General features: G+C 43.1%; 1 protein-coding gene across 1 annotated transcript in view; it reads right to left on the reverse strand.

The window, feature by feature from the left end:
• Positions 1 to 10,848: 10,848 nt before the first annotated feature.
• Positions 10,849 to 27,114, reverse strand: part of RNF144A (ring finger protein 144A) — a 50,363-nt gene continuing 34,097 nt past the window's right edge. The window contains exons 4-8 of the mRNA XM_018557719.1: positions 26,033 to 26,093; positions 17,886 to 18,093; positions 14,150 to 14,297; positions 13,962 to 14,051; positions 10,849 to 10,985 (exon numbers count right to left, since the gene is read on the reverse strand). Coding sequence (XP_018413221.1) covers positions 10,854 to 10,985; positions 13,962 to 14,051; positions 14,150 to 14,297; positions 17,886 to 18,093; positions 26,033 to 26,093 — 639 coding nt within the window. The 3' untranslated portion in view covers positions 10,849 to 10,853. The remainder of the gene's footprint in view (positions 10,986 to 13,961; positions 14,052 to 14,149; positions 14,298 to 17,885; positions 18,094 to 26,032; positions 26,094 to 27,114) is intronic.

Genomic DNA, 27,114 nt, shown 5'->3' on the forward strand with positions numbered 1-27,114 from the left:
CCGCCTCCCCATCAGCGCAAGCCTCCATAGACAACCCCCTCCGACGATCACTCACCCGGCATTAAGAAGCGCCGCCGACCGCTGCCTGCTGGACACCGCCGCAACCCGCCGTCCTCGTCCCCGCCTGCCGGCCTCATCCCCGCCGCTACGATAGCCTCCAGTTCTCTTCCCTTGATAAATAAAATTTAACAAGGGGAGAGAACCACAGCAAGTGAATCTCTCAGGGAATCTGCCGCTCCAGGCAAACGCCTTGTTTGCCTCGCGGCAGATACGCCCCTGACTGGACCCCAGGCTGAGGATCCACTCCAGTTCTTGTAAGGTCAGGAGACTGGGTGGATCTTAAAAGAAAAACATTTTTTGAAGTGTGTATGAGATTGTCTGGGAGTGTGTCAGATTGTGTCTGGGGTTGTGTGTGTCTGTCAGTGTTTTTGAGGGCACGTTCACACTAGTACAGTGCGTTAATTGAACAGTCCTGTGCCATTAACGCACTGTACCATGCAATTGCACCTGCTACGTGTTCTGGAGCGTGAGGTGCATTGGCATTTATTTTAATGGCACCCCAAATGCACCTCCTGCCCACAGTTCAATCACCCGCACAGAACGCGCGGTACCACAATGCCGTGCCTTCCATTGCAGTGCAACTTGGGTCGCGACTTTATGACCAAGGACATTGGTGCTCTCTCCTACCTACTTTGTGTTAAAAGGCGTGCCTCTTTCACGCCTTAGAAAGATGGGTATGTGTTAGGCTGGACGTTCCAAGTTCAAATTTAGTTGTTTTGCAAGTTCTAGATGAAGTATAACTAAACCCAAGAACAAAAATGTATTATATTGTAGCTTACCAGTCCTGCATTAGTTTTCTTTTTTTCAGGCTAAAAACATTTTCAGCAAATACTGAAAATATCTGTTGATCTGGGCAAACACACTGTTTCCTTATCACTTCTTGTCAGATGAATAGCAAGCAAAACAATGTTATCTTTCTTGTGTAAACTATTCATATCGTCACCCCACCACCACCACAACAGCCCCCATGTCATGGAAATGAACAAAGGCAGACATGTTATAAGTCCATCCTGGGTGACAACCATGGCTCCCTTCATAGATACAGTGGAAGAGTAAGTGTAGCCACAGGTGCAGGTTAAGGGCTGATTTTAGGTACTGAGTAAAATGTATGTGTAGGTGGACTGCTAGATGTTAGAGGCCTGTTAACAGTTAGGGATAAATTGGATGTCAGGGACCTTTTTGCTACTGTTTTATGTGTACTGGTTTTCAATGCTGAAGGCCCTGCACCAAAGACTAGAGGCATGCTACAGGAGATGGCCAAAGACGAGGTGAGGGGCATGGCACAGGAAATGTTCAAAGACTGGGGCAAGCTACAGGAGATGGCCAAAGACTAGATACATGCTACAGGAGATGGTCAAAGACTAGGGACATGGTACAGGAGATGGTGAAAGACTGGGGACATGCTACAGGAGATGGTTAAAGATTACGGGCATGCTACAGAAGATGTTCAGAGACTGTGAAATTGTGAACATGCACATGATCTAAGCACCTAGATAAGAAAAACAGATTACTGTCAGTATCATGCCCAAAGAGCCACAAAATAAACAGTAAAGAGGTAAATGGGGTCTCAGGGCTGCATTTTGGGCACCAAACCCTAACCCTTGCACGGTGTCATACTAGCAGAACATCATGTAGAAGTAAAGCAGAAAAAGCTTTAGTTGCACCATGGTAGTGGTTTTCTTGTTGTGGCCAGGTGAAACATTTTAAAGCAAAGGACTGGGCAAACCCGGGACATAAAGTTTTGTACACACTTTGATGTATGTGATGCACTCTACAAAGCAATGACAGGCTGTGGAGGAGTAGTCTCACCCAGAAATAGATTAAAATGTATGCACCTGAGAGAGCCAGGGGAATATCTACCTCATATGTACCACAGTGGTTGGGGTGGCAGGCAGGGTAGTACCAAAGCCCACGGGGTAGGGTAGTACAAAAGCATATGATACTGTTAGCTCAGTTCATTGTTTGATCTTCACAAGCTGACAGATTGCAGGTCTTGCTATGTAGTAGTGACCTGCTTGCCATTGCTCTGCCGTTATTACCAGTTTATGCTGTCAGGCTGTAGCAAATAATCCTCCTGATATGATTCACTAAGTAAACTATTGACTGATCCAAATGTGATTTTTTTTTATTAAATCCGTCCCATGCTGCTCTTTCCCCATCCAGTGAGCAGGCTGGCATTCCTGAAAGCCTACCTCTAGAAAAAAATCATCCCTTGTAGTGGGGCTGCAACTGCTCCTTTAGATCAAGGGGACCTGTATAAAGGACTTTTACTTACCTGATCCCCCAGAGGCTGCGGTTGTCAGTCTTGGAGCTTGGAAGGAGACTGTGGGAGTGGGGGAGCCCTACTCCCACAGGCTCCTTCCAAGCTCCAAGACTGACAACCGCAGCCTCTGCTCCCTCTACACTCCTTTGGCTGCAGGTCCACTGACGTCTTTATGGACAATGCAGGACTAATAGCCCTTCATTATACATGAGGACCCTGGGGAACAGTCCACAAGCCAGATGGGAGTTGAGGAGAGCATTGACTTCTTGAGCGGGGATCAGGTAAGTAAAATATTTCAACAAGTAGTTAACCCTTGCAGTTCAGGGGAGTTTTTTTTGTCCCCAGAGATAAGCTTTAACCGTAGGTGGTACCATCCCCATGGCTGAGCTGTGTTATGGGGCTCTGTAAATCTCAGGAACGGATAGAGAGATGTACAAATCCTTGGACTAAGCTCTCATATATGTATTTAATCTGTGTTGTTAGATATTTTCCAGGAGTTCACCCTAACAAGTCAGTTACTATAAATATATCCTAGCGCCCACCCAAATAACCACAAAATAGTTTATATTTTCCCACTAAAAATATCTATATAAATGACAGACTGAATCATTCTATCATTGGAAGTACAAAAGACAACATTACAAGGCATTGAACAGTTTTTTTTTACATCACAGTGTTAGCAGCACATATATGTACAGTTAAAACATATGAATGCATTGATACCTTAATCTTACTCATGTTCCGTACCCATGCATACAGTTTCAGTAAGCAATCATAAAAAAAATTACAAAACTTGTCTTTGAAATGTATCCAGCATACTATACATTAGCAACAGCCCAGGCAAAGTTTAGGAATTGAACACAATTCAATTTTTCTTTGTTATACTATGTATTAAAACGTATAGTATAGCGTGTGTTTAAAAAAAGCCCTTGCCTTTGAGGAACATTGATTGATAGCAGGTTATTGCTAAGGAAATGGTGTCCCATTAGACAACACAAGTTCAGTCTTTTACATTGTAATTCTTCACCTGGTGCACACATAGTAAACACAACTTCCGGTTTGGACTTCAGACCTGTCTCCGTTTACCTTCTTATTGGCCAGTGAAACCAACTGTCTCTTTTTAAGACCAACAGGAATGCCCAGTGGGTGGCAGAAGGTGGGCCAGTTTTGGTATCTATTTGTGCCCCAGGCTTTTTGGGTTTCCCGTGTTCCAGTGAAGACCTTTTAAACATAAAAGCATTGCCGCTGGTAGTGACTGTTCACTGTTCCCAGTGGAGACCATCTAAACATATAAGCTTTGCCGCTGGTAGTGACTGTTCACTGTTCCCAGTGGAGACCATCTAAACATGTAAGCATTGTCGCTGGTAGGGACTGTTCACTGTTCCCAGTGGAGACCATCTAAACATGTAAGCATTGTCGCTGGTAGGGACTGTTCACTGTTCCCAGTGGAGACCATCTAAACATGTAAGCATTGCCGCTGGTAGGGACTGTTCACTGTTCCCAGTGGAGACCATCTAAACATGTAAGCATTGCCGCTGGTAGTGACTGTTCACTGTTCCCAGTTGAGACCATCTAAACATGTAAGCATTGTCGCTGGTAGGGACTGTTCACTGTTCCCAGTGGAGACCATCTAAACATGTAAGCATTGCCGCTGGTAGTGACTGTTCACTGTTCCCAGTGGAGACCATCTAAACATGTATGCATTGCCGCTGGTAGTGACTGAACTAAGGATCAAGAGCTGTTTAGAATCACTTCAAGTCCTATTAAAAGGTCAATTTAACCCCAAGACAATTCCAGAAAATTATATCAGTTGTGGGGGAGAATACATACTGTTTATGGGGGTCATTATAGCTCTATCTGGTACATATTCCTTAATATGAACTATCATCCCCATGTGTGGCCACTCTTTCTCTTATCCATGTCACAGCTAAATAAACCTAAATAGGACAAACAAATGTCCAATGAGGTAAACAAAGTTTCCTCCACTCTGATCCTACATAAGTCAGTCGGTGTCATGGGACGCAAGAGGTTGTTAGTGTACTAGAAACTAAATTAGCTGTTTTTCTGTAGTTAGAAAGGGAAATAAAAGTGTTAATTGGTTATATTTCATCTAAAAGAAAGCACATTGTATTAAAACAATATTTTGAATGGTCTCCCATCTTGCCTCTGATGATTTGATCACACTGAGTTGGATCATTAAGCTGCATGTCTATAAGCACTGTGCGGTATGTGCAAAGTGCAAACACCTCCTGGCCAATAGGAAACCAACCAGCCACCAATTGGGCCATAACTCATAGCTCACATTTCTGCTGAATAAGCTTTAGATTTTGTTGGAATTTAGAGTTGACTTTCTTCAGTTCCTAACAATTGGCTGCTGAGGCCCAAGCCTTGCATCCTTGGAAGAAGGAGGTCAAACAGAAAAGGAAAGCTGCTTCACTTCTTCCCACCTAAATCCACTCTAAAGAACCATGGTGCCCAGGTAATGTGTTTCTGCCGAAACCCAATGGACTAAATATCCTCAAAAACCAGCACACAAAGTTAATCATCCCACTTTATCTCTACATGACAGGGCTAAAACACGTCAACGATCTTTTGTACCATGTAGAAATAAACTTTATACCGGGATGATCAACTTTTTTAGCAGATATAAGGGGTTCAAATGCCTTGGTTTACTATTGGTTATTTCCATGGAGAAATTAAGGGGCAAGAAAGCACAATCACAGTATTGGTTGGTGTGTGTGCAGGATGGTGGGTTATTAATTAAAGAGAACCTGTCACTTTGCTTATTCAGGGACATTTATTTTGTTTAAGTACTTCCAAAACTGATCTTCTACTCATACTGTAGATGACTAAATGGCTACTGGTGAGTTAAGTGTAACGTTTTACATCTTCTTCTTTCCAAGAATGAGACTCCCTATATGGAAAACAAATTATAACTCCCTAGCCAGCGCAAACCACACAATAATGGCTGTATGAGGGACACGCAGCTGTAAAGGGAGATGCAGGGGTCCTTACATTAAAATTGTGCCTATTAAAAGATCTCTTTTTGTTCAATACACATGTGCACCATTGAGTAAACGTGCTCATGAAGAATTTGCATTTCATTTAAACAACGTTGCCATTCGTCTTTTGAGCTCCACATAACTTTAGCTTAATGGTCCTCAGGCATTTGAAGTGTGCCTAAATGTACATGACGATCACCGTACAATCAGAACACGGGATGTGAACACATTTCTGGAATTTCTCTACAAAGCCTGGTAAAAATACTGTATGACCTTCCTGAAGTTCTCTTGGTCTTTAAATGAGACAGATGGCTTCATTAGCCAATATGAGGGTGAACGGGTCTGAAGCACAAACAGGAAATTGTCATCACTGACCGCATTTAGAGCAGAGAAATGGATGACCTCATCGTTACACTCCTGTACAGCTTAGACTGCAAATAAGACTGACTGTGCTGTCTGGCAGGCGTGTGGAAATCACTGTGAATGAAAAAAAGTAGATAAGACAGTCCGTATGTATGTATGTATGTATGTATGTATGTATGTATGTATGTATATATGTATATACAGCTGTTTTACTGGATGTCAGTGTTAAGCTCTGCCTGTTTTATACATGGCTGCAGTAAAGAGGTTACATTGTGGTTCAGAGTTAAAGTGTATTTCCACTTTTGCAGTCAAATTGGGATAAAGTCTGCTTTATATTTGTTCCATGTTCCCATTCCTAGTGTACAACTTAAAAATTGCTGCTTACATTTCAAGTACTTTATACCTGCTTAAAAATCTCGCAGTGCCTCCCCCCTATGTAATGCTAAGGAGGGGACAACGAAGCAGTGTATGCTAATGAGAGGAGGCTCAGTCTGTCCCTCAGTTTGTCCCTCTACTTTAACTTTCAAACTGCTCAGGGGAGCCTGGAATCTGCAGAAAGGCCTCCACCCAAGACACATATAGTAGGTAAGAAAATACCTTTAAGTCACTGACAGTAATGTTCTGAGATTCTGAACATTGCCTGACTACCCAGACTTCCACATCCTCTCAGTGCTGCAATGTCATTGTAACAGAAACAAGAATGGAAGCACAGACTAAGCTTTAACGAGACATTGTTATCTAGTCCTTAGAGGGCAACATTACAGTGCCTTTGTAAAACGTCCCCACTCAACACCAGTTGATACTCACCATCCACGGCACCCCTAATGCCCCTACTTCTAGTGCAGCTTCCACCAAAATACCGGGTGTTGGAGCTCAGAGGGAGCAGTGATATCACACCATCCATCATGTAACAATGCTCCGGTCAAACATTACGTCAAAGGAGGAGGTCACATGCTCACCAATACCCAGAAGCACTTGCTGTGGTGGTCACAGGACCAGGGGCAGTGGGGGAGCCCTGAAGAGGTGAGTCAGGGGGTGGGTTTTACACTGTCATGGGCATGGTGACAGTGTCTCTTTAAAGTGAAACTGTAGAAAACCCATTGAGATAAAACTAGACCCAGGTACATGAAGTATATATTTGGCAGTCCACATTATGTAGGCTGAGAATCCCACGCTGCCATCTGTATGCAAATCTCTACTTTCCATGAAAGAAACACTCTCCCCCTTAGCTCAAGCTGCTCAATGACCTTTGGCGGCTGATCAGGGAAATAATTTACCAGGCCAGTTCTTTTATATTTAAAGTAAACCTGTCACGAGTAAAGAGCAGCGGCTGCCATTGCTGACATCCCACTGAAAAATGTTAACTGGTCATCCATAAGGCCCCGTTCACACTGGGGCAGATCCGCTGACTTGAACAATCCCATACATTACTATCCGAACCACCCCCTGCCCGAACTGCTCCGTGCGCTATTTTTTCAGCACTGAGACGTGCGTTTTCCATACAGGTTTCAATGGAACCACGCTGATCAGTGCGGTTTGGGGCGTTTTTAATAGCATTTCAGCGCTGAAACACAATTAAAAACTCTCCAAACCTCCCTTGCGGTAGCCGCACTGATCCGCAACCGCCCTGGTGTGAATGGGATCTAAGACTGATCCATTGACTTCAATACTTTCTGAGTCACCGAACCTTAGAGTAGATGTAAACCTTAAGGTCTCGTTCACACCTAGGCGTATTGCATATGCGCGAACGTCGCGCGTTTCCGAGGCTACTTGGCTGTACCCCAATGGAAACGCGCAACAAAACGGCCCAAAGTAGTACCTGTACCTTTTCAGGCGTGGGCCGTTTTGTAGCGCGTTAGGGACGGGCGGAAATACGTCAAGGTGGGAACGAGATTATTGAATACAATGGGATTTATATTTTTGAGCGTTTTGTAGAGCGTTCGTCGAGCGTAGAACGCGCTACAAAACGTTCAGGTGTGAACGAGGGCTAACTGTATGACTTCTAGTTTGCTAAAGCCCTGCATTTCATAAACAACTGTCATTTTCTTTAAATAAAATGCTTGTTTCCATTTTTTTCAGCATTTCAGTGCTGCTGATCTACCAAAGCCTCTTTGTATTCAAGTGATGGCTGCATGACATTTCTCAGAGCAGGTCTCCCAATGGTGACACTAGCGGACCATCTCTGTGTAATGTGTGTTGAAATGGCCACTTGTAGTCTCCATTGGAAGCCTGCTTGACAGGGTGATAACGGAGGAGCACAATTAGGAGACAATAAAAGAATGTTGTCACCCTATAATAAAAAGTACCTGATCAAGGACCTTTATGGCAGGATCACCATGTATTATTTTAATGAAGCTTCAGATTTAAATATATTGAAAATTACTCTGGAAATTTCATTGAAACTTTAAAGAGACCCTGTCACCACATTCTACCCTCACAACCAAACACAGTATTGCAATCTGTATAAGGAGTTCTTATAGAAGTGCAGAAAATTGAGAGTTCTAAGCAAGGCTACCAGGCCAGCAATTCTACAAAAGGACTGTCACTTCCTGCGTCAGCTTCTGAGCCACCAACAGTGCTTCCATTTTCTCCTTCCCTGGCTTAAAAATCCCAAGATCAGCTCAGAAAGCAACTACGTAGTGAACAATGACAGTGAGCTTACTATGCAGAGACTTTCGGTGCTTGATATCCATGGCCATGTGACCTTGTAGTGCTGTCTTCTATTTGTGTGATCCCCACCATGATCACCACTCAGAAGGGGATTGATGTTCCCCATTTGCCTGAATGTACTGCTTCTTATATTCCCCCCAGACCAACAACTGTAACATGTTCACTTTAGATGAGTATAAGTATGAAGTTGGCAGTGATAATAGTTATAGGTGATCATCAATGTGCAGTGAATGCTATGAATTTTCCCAAAATACCTATATAGAGCAAGGGGGTGGCATAGAGCTGCAGATATTCATTACATTTAGTCAGACTGCACTTTGAAAAAAAAGCTTTTTCATTGGGTACTCTGAGCAGTTCTAGTTACTATAATACATCATAAGAGCCTCAAGACCGGGGTATCCAAACTTAAGCCCTCCAGCTGTGCTGACACTACCAATCCTATCATGCAACTGCCGCTGGGAGTCATGCCTGTGGCTGTCAAAGTCTCGCAATGCCTCATGGGCTGGAATTTGGCTACCGCTGCTCTTGACAATGCTTTAGGTGTTGGTAGTACACTTGATTCATTATTTCAAAAGTAAAGTTGGCCACACACGGTTATAATTTAATAGGAATTGGCTGAAATTCTAACCGTGGGTGGCACTGCCAGAACCACCTGGCTCGACAAATGTCAATTGGAACATCAAAGGAGCCAGGGGAAAAACTGTGGGCCAAACACTAACAGCAGCCAATCAGCTACAATCACCATTGGGTATTGTGACAGCCAGTGGGGCGCATTCCTCCATGCACACTGTGTAGCAGGATAGTGAGAACTGAGCAGTTTTCTCTGATTCAGCCCACTAAGCTATATGTGTGTGGCCAGCCTAACTCTCTATGGTTGTAATAAAGCAGGGCTCAATCCCATGCACAATCATCACTGCTATCCAGGTCTTCTTGGAGATTATTAATCTATCCCCAGCCAGGCTGTGAACTGCCACATTCAGCTTGCCAGTGGCCAACACAATTCTTCATATTGTCTTATATAGAATTCACTAGAAGTTGCAGGACACAAAAAAAAATCAGTCACCTGCCCACCAGTGTATTTTATATAAACATATAAGGAGAACTCATTATCAGTGACAGCAGTAGCTCTGCTGAAAAGCCAAGCTTGTCAGGTTGTGCTGGGAGTCAAAGGAGACCTCCATCTAAACTATGCATTTTCTACCCGGTCATTATTATAGTTTGTGTTGATGGGTTTTTGTTCGCTTCAAGCGGGTTTTACCATTCCACACAGGTCTATGGTAATACAAAACCAGCTTAAGATCAGATCAGCAGATCAAATGTAGATCAGAAGGAAGTCCACTACAGGAGGGGCGTCCCAATCTCGCCTAAGGCCGGATAGAAAGGGCAGGTTGCAGGGGAGTGTGACGCCACCAGCCACACATGGGGGAGTAATAGCACCACTCTGGCCGGTGTCCCGCCCAGCTCCTGGCAACCAGTGACATCACTTGTTGCCAGGAGCTAGCGGGATGCCAGCCAGAGGGTACCAAGTTGCTAAGAGCTGGGCTAGGAAATGTGCATGGCTCTTACACATCTCCCCGCCTGGCTCTCAGCAATCCGAGATGCTCTAGAGGGAAAGGGGGTGGCAGGCACACTGTAAACATTGTGCAGTAGAGCTGCCATGCCACTCACCCTGCCACCCCCTTACACTCCCCCCCACGTAATCCTACAATATGCTGGTTGCCTTATTATAGGGACAGCTCTGCACTACAGGTTAAATTCACTTGTCCATGAGTGATCTCAGAAGCATCTCAAACTGATGCCATCAACGCAAGCCCCAAATCTGGACACCAAACCATGTTGACAGAAAAATTAGCAATCAATGTATGTATTAAACATCTATAATGTACAAATGCATATAAACAGCAAACAATAAAAACTAAGCATAGCATCTCTTTACATGTTTTACTTTTTTTTTTAGATCATTCACACTTTGGTCAATTTGGACTACTGTTATTTCAGCAACAATTAGAGGCTCAGTTCTCTGTGGTACCCTCGAATATAAAAGAACATTAATCTACAGCAAAAAAACAATTCCTTTCAGAACAATGCATAAGAAATATGCAGCATTCTATAACAAAAAAAAATATATAAAAAATCCTCTAAGAAACAAGGAATGCCGTAAAATAAGTATTAGGGATGATGATGATGATGATGATGATTAACTGGAAAGAATTAAAAAAAAAAAAATAGAACAACTTGCATAAAAGTTTTAAAATCAACCGTCAGAACACATATTTATGACACAAGTTGATGATGTATGTCTTCTGTACATTGTGCGATCCGATCCTCCTATCTCCTAGATGATGTGGTTATCATGATTTTCGTATGACAAACACTCTCTGAATGTGTCTCTGAATGCCAGGGGAGCTGGTCAAGCTACGTTGTATCCCACTTGTACCATAGCCTCCAACAGTGCACAGGAAAGGTGTACTTTGCAATTTTTATTCTCCCTATGATTAAGTTGGCAGGGGGTCATCGTCCCCTTTACTGCATTTACATTTGCAGCACAGGACAAAAGGAGTGGCCAGTAAGAGGAAAGGTGAGGCTACTAACAGCAAAAGACCAAATCCTGCAAATATTCCAACCACCTGCAGAGAAAAAAATATATATCATATAGGGTTGAGTGCATAAAACATTGAAAAACAATTACAGTGCACATTTTGAGCTTTCAGCACTAGATGGCGCTGGCTGGCAGGAGATGAATTTATTCATTTTAGGTATTTAAAATCGGTCCCATCAGTCCCTGCCCTCAAGGAGCTTGCAATCTAAGGTCCCAATCTTATATGCACACATCCTAGGGCCAGTTTAGCCAGGAGCCAATTAACCTACCACCTATGGATTGGGCAGGAAACTCATGCAAGCTCAGAGAGAACGTGCAACAGTTTTATACTGAAGGGCGATTTAATAAGGCATTTGTGATACATTTCTTGTGGTCTGTATGTAGTTGGAAGCTTTGCTCCAAATTTATAGAAACCCTATGACATTTTTATTATTAGTACTGACGCATGCAACAAATTCAAGTATTTGCATCATTTTGACTGTATGGCGCTGTTGTGACAAAAACCACCATATTAGTGATAAGGAGAGTGGAGGTAAATAAGACCTCTTCTGTGTTGGAGGAAAATTGTTCATTATATTGCATGTGTAAGAAATATAATGCAGCTTTGAGACAATTAAGAGAGAATTTGTCTTCAAGTTGCTCTTGAACTTATATTTGATACATTTCTATTACTCTGCCAACTACTCCAAGTACTAAAACTAAACACGAAGGAGAGAGTCTTGGAACAGTCCTGTTAGAACTGTGGCAGATTGATATACACCTTAATGACACATACAATCAAGTGTCAGATGTTCCACCATTTTTAAAGAGTATCTAGGACACCCTTTATGAATTTCAGGGATTGTGACATCGGCTGTCATATTTTCAGTATGGCTAAGCGTTTACATTTGTGGGCTTGCATACAACAGGAAGGACTCAAGAGCGTACAAGGTACATCCTAGGTCCTTAAATGGATAATACACTGCCTGGTCCAAAAAAAGTCCCATAATCTAATATTTAGTTGGGCTGCCTTCAGCTTTGATTATGGCACACATTCTCTGTGGTATCACTTCGATCAGCTTATGCAATGTCACAACATTTACTTCCATCTAGAGTTGTATTAATTTTTCATCAAGGTGATGATGGGAGAGTCGGACCACTGAGTAACATCTTCTTCTGCACATTCCAAAGATTCTCTATAAGGTTAAGGTCTAGACCAGGGGTAGCAAACCTCCGGCCCTCCAGCTGTGGTGGAACTACAAATCCCATGAGGCATTGCAAGATTCTCACAGCCACAGACATGACTCCCGAGGAGAGATGCATCATGGGATTTGTAGTTTCACCACAGCTGGAGGGCCGGAGGTTTGCTACCCCTGGTCTAGACTGTGTGGTGGCCAATCCATGTGGGAAAGAGATGTCTCATCATGGAATATGCCCAATGTGTCATCATGGAAGAAAATGGAAAAATACATTGACTGAAAAACCTGGTCATTCAGTGTATTCAGGTAGGCAGCAGACCTCAATTTTGGGGCACATAAAGTTGCTGAACCTGACCAACTGAACCAACCATTATAGCTCTTACTTATTTGCTTAGCTAAATCCAGGTGGTGACTTTTGTTTTGGCCAGGCTACGTGGGCTCTTGTTACTCATTAAAGGGTCAGTAAACCCAAATATTTGGGAAGATGCTTGCAGAACAAGTCATACAGTGGTGTCCTACATCACTTAGGGCGATCTCTGTGTCTGCTAACTTGCTATGGCTGCTACAAGAGTATCCCACTATGGTCATAATAAACCAGTCCTGCTATCATTGTCAGAAGAAGGTCCCTTTTTCAATTATTATCAATTATTATTATAGTAGGAGATGTAAGGCTGTGTAATAACTGGAGACAGACAGAAAAGTCCAATAGAGAACTTACTATAGGTGTCCATGGCAAACTAAAAATAGTGATTGATGCAGCTCACCAGCATCGACCTAAAAGTGACATTTTGTGTGGAATGACATTTTACCATTCTCACAGCTTTTTAACTTGAAAAATAACTCTGGGCAAACAAGAAACTTACCCTTGCAATTGGGCTACCCTTTGAGAGCTCATTTTGTCTATGGGGTAAAAAATAAAGCTGGCAGGACATGATCCTAAGTGCTGCCAGCTCCCTCAGGGTTGCTAGACCAGTCCTCGCAGCCTCTTTGCCCTGGGCTTCGGCAGTCTGACGTCATCACCTCTTATGCAGGTCCACTGACCTGCATTAGACATGAGGACCCTAAGCAGGGGCGTAACTAGAAATCACAGGGCCCCATAGCAAAATTTTGTATGGGGCCCTGTGATTTCTAGCTATGCCCCTTGCAGAGCCACCTGAGATCCCAAACAGCCCACCTGAGAGCGCCCCATGCAGAGCTAACCATATACTCTCTATGGTGGGCTCTGCAGGGTCTCAGGTGGGCTGGTCACATCCCTGCACACCTCTTACCTGTCAGCCCCGATCTGCTGTCAGCCTCCTCCACCGCTGGGCCCGCCTCCTCCTCCACCGACGTCTCGTCCCCACCTCCTCCTCCTCCTCCGCAGGTGCTGGCTGTCACTGACTCAGCAGTGGCTGTGAGGAGGAACGCACTGCTGCACAGATCACTGACAGGTTGTCAGTGATCTGAACAGTGGCGTATTCCTCCTCACAGCCGCCAGTGACCCAGGCGGCCCACACGGTATCAGAGGGACCTCTTTGTTCCTTGTCCTGGCCGGGCCACCCTGTGCCCCGGGCCCCATAGCGGCCGCCTGGGTCACTATGGCGATAGTTCCGCCACTGAACCTAAGGGCCATTTCATAGCCAATGCAGAGTGGGAAAGAGGTGAGCGCTGACCACAAGGGGACCGAGGATCAGATGAGTAATGCAGCTTTATTTGAGCCCCCTAGGCAAAACAAGCACCTAACTCTTGCAGTGCAGGTTAGCCCGGAGTCCTTCTTTAATCTAGCCCATCAAAATACTTTAATCATGTTTACAACTAACTGAGTACCAGTCAACATGTTCACAAACCTGTGTTCTGTGCCATATGACGGACGCCCGAGAATGACCTAATTTGTTCCGACATGGTCCTTTATCGTAATGTATGAGCAGGAAGTCATCCTGTATAAAAGAAGAAATAACTTATAATAAAGAGCTCTGCATAATTCTATTTATAGCTACGTTGAGATGTGAGAAGTGTAGAGGAAATGTATACTGACATCCAGAGACTCCAGGCAGTACCAGCAGAAGGCGTGCTTGCAGTTCTTACACATCATCTGTGCGCAGCCTTCATCCCGTTCTATGTAGACTTTACATTTAGGACAACGTTTGATCGGTACGTCATCTTCCACTGTTTTCTGTGCAGAGCTAAAAGAGGAAGAGCTCAGACTGAAGCAAATAAAATGCTGTATATAAACATCTCAATATGCAGTAATCAGAGGTGTTAAAACTCATATTAAATTATCCCCTATCAACTGCACATTGGGGTAGAAACAGAGCTGTTGACTCCAATAATAAGATTCTTTTTGTCACATTTTAAATGGCCATTTTTTTTTAAGTATGAGGAAAAAGGTGGAACAAACATTTAGAATAAGGATTTTCCATAATGCAGATGCATTAAAAACCAATCCAAGGACTATGTAATTATAATAATAACGGAGGCATAGCCAAGTTGGGCATGTGAGCAGATATGATTCTTGGGGCTCCTGCCAATGATCCTAACAATATCCTTTTCTCTGGGTCTTTTCTGAACACAGACCTGCAATCGCCACTGGCTACGAATTGTACTGTATCTGTTGCATAGTTTCCAACCTTACCCACCGTTCATGCAGGGTGCTGTAGTGAATTGATGATTGCCACAACCATACTATCATAGGAAAATAAGGATCCTCACCAAAGGGGTCCAGAAACAAGGCTTGTGAGGCTGCTTATAACCTGCTGACACCTGTACCAACCTTCATTGTACAGATTCAGGATCATAAAAGAGGATTTTGGTTTCTACGACAAACATAATGGGACCACCTACACATCTTGAGCAGGCCACAAATGCTGCTGAACACACTGAAGCAGTTGGATAGGACACCAGTTAAAGACCCATCCTGTGACTCCACCACCACTGCTACTAATTCGAAGCCTTCTCTGGCACACCACACTATGCCTGCACTATGGCAAGTTCACTGCTTCTACATGGGCCTATTGAAGCTACAGACAACTAGGCTTCCCATACATCACCACAATTCTCTAATCTATGTGACAGGCTATACGTAAAGAGGTCTTACTCGCCATACACAGATGTGGTGCCTCACTGGAAAAAAAATAAAGGCTCAAGCTTCTATTGTAGCGGGAAGGCCAGAACCCTTAGCAGATTTTTACTTCTGTCTTTGTCACTGCTGCAGATTTTCTCTCACCTCTCTGGTGAAACCATCATCAGCAGAACAGGAAGTGAGGGTAATTCTCTCTAGTGGAGCCCCAGATAATCCTTCCCTGCTCTAACCAAAAGTGGAGAAAAACCTTTGGCTTAACATACACTTTAGGGTCTCTAAGGCTCGTATCACCCCCAGATAAAAAAATAATAATAAAAAAATGTATTAAATAATAATAATAATAGCTTTTCCTTCAGAGTTACACTTCTCTATCATGGCAAGGTTTGTCTTATAACTGCCCTGAGAGTGTGCTCTTGACAGTCACTGATGTCAGATGTGGACATTGTTAGCAGAATTAAAACATGGCTTGTGATACTTAACATAAAAGTAATATAGGAAGATAAGTAGGTTCATCAAGGCAATAAGCCGGACTAGCCTTACCAATATTTGCCTACCCTAAACAGAAAACTGTATCGTATATAACTGTATGGTCCCAAATAATCTTTTAGATACAGAAATATTTTAACACTTTAGATTAGAGGGCCCCATCCAGTGGAAGCTTACAGACCCCACCCTGTGCTTTGCCCTCCTTCATTAGAGACTTCCTATGTGCAGTTGTGAACTGTCCAACTACTACCATGTGCTATAGTTATACTCCCAATATCTTTAATACCTTCTGTGGCAAAGACCTGTAAAAAAGCATACAGGATGCATATATGCACATCTGCAAAGAGAGACATAGCTAAAAATTGGCTAACGAAGCCCCTTAGCATCCCTAATGTAATTAATCATATCAATTGGGTTATGGCTCATGAAAAACAAACAGCACAACTTAATGACCATATGGACAAATTTGAAAAAACCTGGTCTCCTTGGATCGACAAATTTTTTGCCTCAGCCGCCACACGCCGACTCTGTACAATATAATTTACTCTCACGATCCTCTCTGACTAAATAACGCTCCTAAGCCTACGTGCAGCTCAAATTCCTCTCTTCCCCTTCTTACTCCCTTCCCACTAGACTTACCTCCCCTCCTCTTTTTTCCAGTTCCCTCCTCTTCCCTTATTGTGTTGTCTCTTAGTCTTGAATGGTGCCAACCAACATTGGACGCACAAAGACGCCCTAAAGGCGTACTGCCTCAATGAAAAACCTAGGCAGACTGCCTGATAACTTCATTTACATTAATGTGACAAAGATCCTTCCGGAAATGGAGTCCTGTGCTCCACCTATAGAGTTCACGACACGGAGAGTGATGTCGAAGTCTCCTACACACTCATACTGATAAACAAACACAGTACGTCTATGCTAGACTATAGGAATATATACAAGAGATGTAACAATTACTATTGCTAGTCAGATGCACATCCATACCGCCCATAAATCTTCAAAAAGATGTTATATTATGGTATTTACTGCTAATCGGAGCTATCAAATTAATCGTCATCCCTGTATAAACATGTCAACTTCTCAACATTTCTGTAATTGCACTATGTGATATGTTGTGTTGTATTGTACTGTATTGGAAATTCCCTTTTCTATTTACAAACCAATAAAAAATCATATGGTAAAAAAAAAAAAAAGCATACAGGAGTCCTGTCTTTACCCTGCCTTTCTAATCTGTAATATTATACTAAGTTAGCAGTGCAGAAAACATTAAAGTCAGAGACAGCCAGGAAATTAGTATTCTTAGAGGAAGGTTAGGAAGAGCAGCCAATGTATTTCTTTCAGTACAGGCTTCCTTTAAGAGGAGGGGATATCTGAAGTTTAGGAAGCCATTTATGATGGTTGGTCATATCCCTGCATTTGTATTCAGCCACTCTCTTTAGATTCAGAGGCCATCTATTATTAGCAAAATGAAAAGATCTCGAAAAGAATAGCCCACAAATGTATGAAAGGGGAACATTGTCAACATTATTGTTTTCTTCTCGGGTAAAAGGACAATTAGGATTGAGAAGCTCATTAAGCTTCTGTGTCGCAGCTCCTCTGTCTCCTTGGAAACTCTGATGTACTTTTTTGATAATGGGTGCAGAGGTGTTGCCCATAGAAACCAATTAGATCACTGCTATTTTCTAGTGCTGGTTACGATGTAAACACCATTCAATGATTTTTGGAAGCATCAGAGACAGTCTTAGTGAAATCTTAGCAGAAAATTAAATTAATTCTTCCCTCTAACCTACTATTGTCTGTCATACCTGACCAAGTTTTCTTGTTCGAAAGCAGTGTCCCTATGAATGTTTTGCTGCTAACTACACCTGGCAGTAGCTTTAGCTTTGCCAGTAAATAGCCCAGCACAACTGCAGTCCATTCATAGCTGCATGCTAGGAACCTCAATCTGAATACATAGATATGACCAAAAGGCCGAAGATTGACCCAACTGAAAATAGCATTCTATATAAGCTTGTTCAATAAGAAGCTTTTGGCTACTTCAGAATGAAGAAGACCTGTGATGAGAGAGAGGGAGAGAGAGAGAGAGAGGGAGGGAGGGAGGGAGGGAGAGAGGGAGGGAGGGAGAGACTTAAGTGTTGTCATGTTATAAATAATTTTTGTACTTGTTTCAGTGTATGACAGACATAATATAAGAAGGGAGTAGTACCTTGATTCTCCCGGAAGAAAAGTGATTGGCAAGTTTTCTTGACAAACTTGTCCTGGGTGCCAATTGGCTTTACATGATGAGCAGAACTCGATGTCGCAGGAAGTGCACTGTACCAGCTGTGCATTCTGGGGCCCTTTCTCCTGTAGTTTGCATACTGCCTGGCAGGAAGATGATGGGCACCAAGTCCTACATGGGTCCAGGAGAACTTCTAGAATATTATAAACAACAAAACTTATTTTTTTACAAAACCTGATAAAATAACGAAAAAAATACAGACTATATTGCAGTTATAATATTCAGCCTGGTCCAGGTCCCACTCCAAGGCTATAAAGGAGCAGCAGCACATGTAGAGTGCCAACCCCCATCCCAATCTGCTATACAGCAGATTGCTGAAGGCTGGCAGTTTTACAATTCATGTTATTACTGAAAACAAAAACCTGTATTAAATGTGTTGTTTTTTTCTGCCTGGAATTCAGCTTTAATGACATAATACTAATCAGCTATCAATCATCTATACAGCTGAGGGCCTAACCAGCAGCCCACAGACATGAGAACAGTTTCACCAAATCAAGCCAGATCTAGCAATGTTCTCGTCATTCTGGGGAAGAACATCAATAAAACAGGTTAGAAACCCTTTCCTAATCATCACTGCCCCAACCTCTCCCAGATAACCAGCACGGGCACCAACTTTACTGATATTACACAAATATTCAAGCAAATTGAGCATTATTATTTATGACAGAACCAGAGGTGGGATCTAATCATGTCTGCTCCTAATATATAGCACCCATAGACGAGACCCATACATTGCCATACTACTGGGATTACAAGGTACAACTTGCCCTTGTGTTCATAATGTGACAGTGCTAACAATTAAGTGGAAGTTCACCATAGAACCCATCAATGAACTTTATACAGTCATATAACACATGTATCTTGATAATTTCATAGCCCCATGTTTGACTTCTGTCTATTCTCCGGTTGTCCAGCAGTCAGCATTGGAAACTTCTTGCCGTTGACTTGCGACAAAAGAGCAAATGAGGGTGTTGCTCAGTTCCTCTTGTGCTATCTATGTTTTTGACAGCAGCGGGACACACAGAAAACATTCCCTAGTCAGGCTTTGCAATTACAAGACATTCATGGGGGCGGGCTAAGCGACACTATGGGCTGGCCTTTGTGGCTGGTAACCAGAACGCAGAAAGAATTCAAACATGGTGCTATTCATTTATCAATGTATATGTGTTATATGGACATTTAATGTTTAGTATCTCTAAGGTTAGCATCCACTTTAAAGAGCAAGTGTACCAAAAACGAGTTAGATTCCTTCAACATGGGGTGGTTTTGTTGGATCAAGTGACATACCATTTCTATTATGAAACTGATGTGACCTTTGGATAGCCAATTGAATTACTTCTCTTGCATGATTCTACATTATAAATTTGGAGTGCAGAAAGAAAGACACTTCTGTCTGATCTAAAAGTGACCCATAATTGTTTGACATGGGGATGTGCCACATGTCCTAGTGTCCAAAGAGACAAAAGATAATCTAACACAAAGCCATTTATAGGTAGCTCTAGAAGAAAAACAGTCCCCCTCAGTCTACTAAATACAATGCAAGGGTTTTAATAAACTTTACTGCAGAACCTCATCTGCATCTGTTGTATAAATACTAAGATTCTATTATGGAGATATTTCCTAAAATGAGTAGTCAGACGATCTGCCTTCACCAAACTCACTTGACTAGTCTGTGTTTAGAAATGAAGAAATACTGCACCCCCTGAAAACAGGGGTGGACAAATTAATATGGAATTTAGGAGCCAGTCTGTCCAATCCAGGAGCCAGCAGGATTTTTTTTTAGGACCCAGCAAAATTGACAACAACTAGGGAAAACTTCAAAAGTTAGGCTCCAGCTGAAATGTTTCAAGCAGCATTGGCTACCTGGCTCCTAGGATTTGTCCAGTCTCCGGGGAAAATAAAAAAAAATGTACCCTTGCAGTGTGGCTAACCCCTGCACTGCAAGAGTTAAATGTTGGTTATGTCTACGGGACTCAAATAAAGTAGATTTACTCACCTGATCCTTGGTCCCACCATCTCCCTCTTCTCCCCAGGGCTTTGGCAGTCTAAGGAACGCTGACATCATCGCGTCTTATGCAGGTCCACTGACCTGCATTAGATGTGAGGACACCAAGGGACATCCCATTGCCAGAGAGCTGGAGTGAAGGGGGAAAGAGGCATGTGCTGACACCATGTGACCTAGGATCAGGTGAGAAAACTGCTTTATTTGAGTCCCCTTTGATTTTGCCTGGAGTTCTTTAAGATTTAACAATTTGTGTAAGTACCAAAATGCCATTACAGTAAATACAAGTACATGCCAGGGATGACGTATTTCATGCAGCAGATCTTTAATTTGTCCTAAAGCTCTGTACAGACTTCTGGGATGAGGACTCTAGGATATCCTAACTAAAGCTAAGGCTCCATTCACACATGAGCGGTTTTCCTCGCATTTCGGCCATGTGAATATGCATGGAACCAAGCTAAACATAAAAAACCAGAGGTGCACCGAAATGAAAATTTCAAAACCGAAACGAAACCGAAATTTTAAAAAAGGTCAGGTCGAAACTGAAAATGTTTTTTATTTTAACTTTTTCAAATTTTTTAAAATATTTTATTTTTATTGATTTTTTATGAACATTTTAATTTTTTTTACATTTATTTTTATTTATTCATTTTTTATTAAATATTTTTATTTTACTTTTGGGGCTTCGGGGAAATATTAGGGGTCTAAACAGATCCCTGATATTTACCTTTTAAAATAGAAAAAGAGATTGAGAACACAGAGTCCTTAATCTCTTTTTCTGCAGCCCCTGTTATAAATGAACAGGAATCCTCTATACTGAGTGTTCCTGTTCACTCATAACATGAGGACAGAGTATGTTTACTATAACCACAATTATGAATGAACAGGATGATGTAGATCACTTCCCATTCATTCATAATTGAGGATACAGTAACCATACTCTGTCCACAGTTATTTACAAACACTCAGCGATCACTGATCACTTACTGCTTGTACCCGCTCTCCATCCTGACAGCTGTCACAGGAGGCTGAGCGAGCAGAGCTCAGCCTGCTGTGATAGTGCTGGCTGTCTCCACCCCCACACCACTCTCCCGATCTGTGACAGGGGCTGAGCGGTGCGGGGAGGAGAGACGCTGGCCGCTCACAGCGATCTCCTCCCGCCGCACTTGGCTGCCTGTGACAGTTTATCTCCTCCCCACTGGGATACAGAGCAGCGCCCAGCGGGGAGGAGAGAAAGAGCGTGTGCACCGCTATATCGGCCAGAAAATGGCACTTTCGGCATTGTTTCGGCAGCCGATATATCAGTGCATCCTTATAAAAAACAATCCATTGCAGTGTGCATTGTTCAGACTATTGCGGTGTCCGTGCTGTACGAAACCGCACGTCTGGCATATTAGTCCAAGCGCGATTTTATGGGTGGATTCCGCACTTTCCAGCTATAGTAATAGCCGCAAACGTGCGGAATCCACGCATATGTTAACGTTTGCGTGGTTTTCGTTCTGCACGCTTTTCCACGTGGCAAACGCTACCGCTAAACCTAAAGGTTGCAACTAGCAGTCATTTTTTGTCACTTGCGCAAAGTCATTACTGATTCTAAACTAAATTAGTAAAGTCATTTGTACCAAAGTTTCAGAACAAAATGCAATGTATAGCAATCAGAAATGTGAAATGAATTGTTGTGAAACTGAAGTTTTAGTTAAATGGTAATTTGTCCTGAAAGCAATGACAGCGTACAGAAAAAATAGTTATTTCCCCACGGTTGGATTATTATCATTTCCAGTACTGTGTATATATCAACTTGTTTATGGATAGCAATGTAATTTTCCATCCGAGTCAAAGATAAAATCACATAGTTGATTCAGAATGCGTCTGCACACTGACAGCTCCAAATGAAAAGCATTTATGATAAATGCAGCTGGATAGTAGCAGTAATTGCCCAGTTAATTATTTAACCTTTTTTTTTTTAAATAAAGGTATTGAAATTAGGGGTGTTTTCATCTAGGAGAAGCCGTAGTTTTAATTATTCAGGTTCCATATGAAGATAAAAGGACGGAGCAGCAAAGTGAAGGATTAGTGCAGTGATTAAGAAGATACATTGAGGTGCTTTTATTTCCGATCTTTGATCTCAGCCAAACTGGAAAGACAGTTATAAAATCCTTTTAAGATGAAGTTTAATTTAAAATATTGACAGCTCGGCTTGGAAATGACATAAGGCAACCTTTACAGCATGCAATGGCATCCTAAACACTCCAGTTTCTGCAATACTACAAGCTATAAAGAGTAAGACTGTCCACTGAAAATCAAATCCTAACCCTTGCAGTGGGGCTACCCCTGCACTGCAAGGGTTAAAGGAGAACTATGAAGTGAGTGCTTTTCACTCACCTCATAGTTCTAGCCGACCTGTGACAATGAGACTGTCGCAGGTCGGCTCAGTGGATCGGGAGGTGAGCCAACACATACCGGCGTTCGCTAACCTCTCAATCCTGTCACGGCTCTCTGCCGTGACAGGGGAGGGGCTGGATACCCCCCTCCCTGCTCCGATCCGCCAGCGCTGACTGGCAGAACGGATGGGGGAGGGGTCGGGTACAGCTGGCTCTGCCTTTAGATAGGCAGAGCCAGCTGTCCGTCACGCAGCTGGGCGGATCCCGGCACAATTGTCGGGATCCGCTTCAGCTGCGGCGTCTCAGTATACCGCGAGCTACAGCTCGCGGTATACTGAGTCTAGGGTGACGGGAGGACGCTAGTTTGTGTCCTCCCGTTACCCTAAGGAGAACTATGGGGAAAAGACTTAACCCCATAGTTCTCCTTTAAGTGTGCGGTATGTCTATAGAGCTAAATAACAAAGATATACTTGCCTGAACCAAGATTCCAGCTTGTACTTAGACCGCTCCCTCCAGCCTGTCTCCTCCCCCCCTCCAGCATCCTTATGTCCAATACACACTGTATTGGACATGATGACTCACAGGACCTTAGACTGCTAGAGCGGAAGGCTAAAAAGACCGGTCTCAGGGTAAGCCAGGGTTGTGGTTTGGATGAGTATATCTCTGTTATTTTAGCTCCCTAGACAAAATGAGCACTTAACCCTTGCAGTGCAGGGGTAGACCCACTGCAAGGGTTAAGATTTGATTTCCCCAGAGCTCTGCTTTAACGCCTTACTCGCACTCGCTACATGTGCAAAATAACACAATTTTGTGTGCATTCACAAAACGCATGTCGCATTTGCGGTGCCATTACCTAGTAATGGCGCCCCAACTGCAGAAAGCATGACATGTATTTTTGCACTTGTAAAAATGTGTGCCGATCATACAAAAATTCACAAAGCTTCAGTTGTTGCTGGGCAGCGTGGCTTCCTGACCAATCAGGAAGCTGGGACGCGAGTCATGACGTGCCGCTCAGCTTCCTGATTGCCAGGCTGATACCAACAAGTGAAGCTGGCTTCCTAGTCAATCAAGAAGCCGGGCGGCACATCATGACCCGCCTCCTGGTTTCCTTATTGGCTAGGAAGCTGGCTTCACTCGTTCCTAGGCAGCCTGGCTTCCTGACCAATCAGGAAACCAGGAGATGGGTCATTACATGCCACCCAGCTTACTGATTGATTAGGAAGACAGTCAGCCTAGCAACAAGTGAAGCCAGCTTCCTAGTCAATCTGGAAACCGAGAGGCAGGTCAAAACCCACCTCCCGGCTTCCTGATTGGAAAGAAGTCGACACCAAGCTCCCTCGGCACTGCCGTTTACAGGGAGATCTCCCTCTGACCGGAAGTTCCGGTATCGGAGGTAAGTATTGGAGCATTTGGGCGACTACAAGTACTCGCTCAAATACTAGGCATTGGCACAGTTACTGTTACTAGTATCCGTATCGGTGCATCCCTACATCCTAGAGAAAGCTAAAAGGCACCCCAGAATGCCATGGCACCCTAGTTGAGATAGGCTGTTCTAAGGGAACACGTGCTTTGGGTATTGGGTAAAGTCACTCTCAATACCCCTACTCTGACTTTAAAGCCGCCTAAATATTACATTTAGGCTATTTTCTCTTCTGGTCAAATGTTCTTCAAATACTATGGGAAGCCGTGAATCAGGAAAATACTGCATTATGACCACTAGATGGAGCTGAGGATCATAGGAAATAAAATAAGTTTAGAGAACATTGGAGGGAATTAGCAGATGAATGCAACCATTGAAACTTTTCAGTTATAATTCAGGATTCACTTATATGTATCTGCTAATTCCCTCCAGCCTTCTCTAGAATTTTTTACATTGTATCTCTTGTATCACTTTTCTAAAGTGCAGAAACCATAGAAGGCAATCAGAATGCATTGTTCAGCACTGATAATCAGCCATCAGAAATCTGATTGACTGATTGATTGCTATGATGTAATGCATTTTTACACCAGTTTTGCTCCTTGCAATGTGACTTCTCAGCTTTGACAGCCTGAAAGCTGCCACCTTATCTGTAATCAGTGAAGACTTCTATGGAAAGCACATCATCATAAGAAATTAAACATATATCTATGAACAATGCATGGAGCAAAGCACAAAGTGACCACAGCAATCTATAGGAAACAATGGATTCTGACTGATCGTTTTATTGAATTAGTCTGGGAGTCTTGCTCTTCTGTGAAGGAAACATCCAGAAGAATGGAGACTATAAAGAACCTAATAACATTTATCATCTGCTTATCATCTTTGGCTCTTTCATTTTCCTGATCATGGGAACTTTAGTCTCAGAATCCACCTACAGCTGAATTGAAGACTTTAGTTCATGATATATGGGATCGTGCAAGGCTCATTACATCTTTTTGCATAGACTTTATTTCCAGTGGCGTCACAGGGGCGTGCGGCCTACACCGGGAGACACCATCGGAGGGGGTGACACCAAAATGATTGACAGTCATTTTGGTGTCACCCCCTCTAAAAAACTGGGCACTCGGCCATGGATAGCGAGCCCGATATTTACACGAGAGAGGAGGGGACCCAGCAGCATACTTTATCCCACTGGGTGAATGTCCTCTCCTCTTTTTGCCGGCGTCCATCACCTAGATGGTCGCTGGCAGGTAATTGTGCATGACGTCATCACGTGCATGCGTGATGACGTCTCAGAAGGGTGTCACCCGGCGGCCACTCCGGGCAACACAATGGGACGGAGGTTCACCTATAAAGCAGGACAATGACCCTAAGCATACTGCTAAAGCAACACTCGAGTGGTTTAAGGGGAAACATTTAAATGTCTTGGAATAGTCTAGTCAAAGCCCAGACCTCAATCCATTTGAGAAACTGTGGCATGACTTAAAGGTTGCTGTACACCAGTAAACCCATCCAACTTGAAGCAGTTTTGTCTTGACGAATGGGCAAAAATCCCAGTGACTAGATAGAGACATATCACAAGAGACCTGCAGCTGAATTTGCTGCTAAGGGTGGCTCTACAAAATATTGCCTTTGGGTTGGGGGAGGGGGTGAATAGTTATGCACGCTCAAGTTTTCTGGGGGTTGTTTGTCTTATTTCTTGTCTGCATCACAATAAAAAAAAATATTTTGCATCTTCAAAGTGGTAGGCATGTTGTGTAAATCAGATGATACAAACACACAAAAAATCTATTTTAATTTTTGGTGGTAAAGCAACAAAATAGGAAAAATGCCAAGGGGGTGAATACTTTTGAAAGCCACTTTATATGCTTTAAATTTAGCAGTGAGGGGACAAAGGGACAGACAGATTTATTTCAATTTTGCTGGAAAACCCTTTTAAAGGCTAGTTCACAACTTATGTTCCTGCATTGCAGTGTATGTTGTACCCTCCCACTTGATATGTTGGTGTGTGTTAAGATACGTGTGTGACTTGTGCCCATCCATTTTCTCTGGATCCTCAGTACGCATCCACACACCAGAAAATGCTGCCGACCCCTTTTTCCCAACACAGCGCACCACAACACTGGTGTATGTGTTGTGGTGCATTGAGGGTCATGTGCATTATTTAGTTTGTGGGCACGCAGCGGGGGACCTTTTAGAAAATAAATTAGAGTACCCCAAAACTCCTACTGAGTAATACCACACATATAATATTGCTAGTCTTATTTACCTCTTTCGAACTGTAATTTCTTATATTTTTGCATTATTTCAGCAGCCACTATGCATTCGATCTGTAAGAATAAAAAATAAAAATTACTATCTATAGTATATATGCAGGGTTCCTACTCACACAGCATTCATGTACAAAATATTCCAAGAAGTGTCATTTTAGTGGGCAGTTGTGCCCAAGTATATTAAATGTACTTCTCCACCAAAGCCCCAGAGGCCCTGATTCATCAAGCTGCAGCAGCAGCACATAAATGGACCTAACCCTAAACAGGAAAACAGCTCTACCATCTACGTTGTGTTCAAGTAGAACTAAAGCCAAAAGGTTTTTGTTGCAGGGGTTGCAGCACTGTCTCTGCTGATTCAACTGTAGCTCTTTGGGTTGACTGTACTGCCTCTGCCGCTGAAAAACTCCCATTATGAGCTGCAGTGTCTGGGAAGGAGAGCAAGTTAGGCAATGAAAGAGGATTTTTTTCCACACAGGGAAAGTATAGGAATTGTTTTTGGTTACTTTGTAAAGCATGTGCAGCATAGTTACTGGACTTAGGACCTGTTTTTAGACTGTCTCTCAAGAGCCTTTAAATCAGGGGTGGGCAACTCCGGTTCTTCAGCTATTGTGGAACAACAAGTCCCATGCGGCATTTCAAGACTGACAGTTACAGGCATGACTCCCAGAGGCATGTTGGTATCTGAAGTTAAAGCACAACAGGAGGGCTGGCCACTCCTACTTTAGATGTTCTTAAAAGTGAACCTGTCTGTGTCAACCCACCCCCTACCCCACCACCATGTTTATACTTTCCTATCATTAGTTCCCCCACATATTTCCTGGAGTACTAAAATACCCTGCACATCATGCATAGGGAAGCATGTGCCCCACTCCCCTTGCTCCACAATGTAGAGCTGTGAGCCTGGGTGGCCAACTGCCAGGCCTGAGTGGTGTTACATGAGGGTTGGGGGGGAGTCCTTTGCTCTGTGTAAGGTATACAGAGGGGGGCATATGACCAGCTTCAATTAAAGAGAGAAAGTCTGAAAGGAAAACAGCTTCTGTGCTGATTGATCCTCAAGGCTGGCTTGCTCTTAGACCAC

This window comes from Nanorana parkeri, unplaced genomic scaffold, assembly GCF_000935625.1.
Source record: "Nanorana parkeri isolate BGI_ZX_2015 unplaced genomic scaffold, ASM93562v1 scaffold298, whole genome shotgun sequence".
NCBI lineage: Eukaryota > Metazoa > Chordata > Amphibia > Anura > Dicroglossidae > Nanorana > Nanorana parkeri.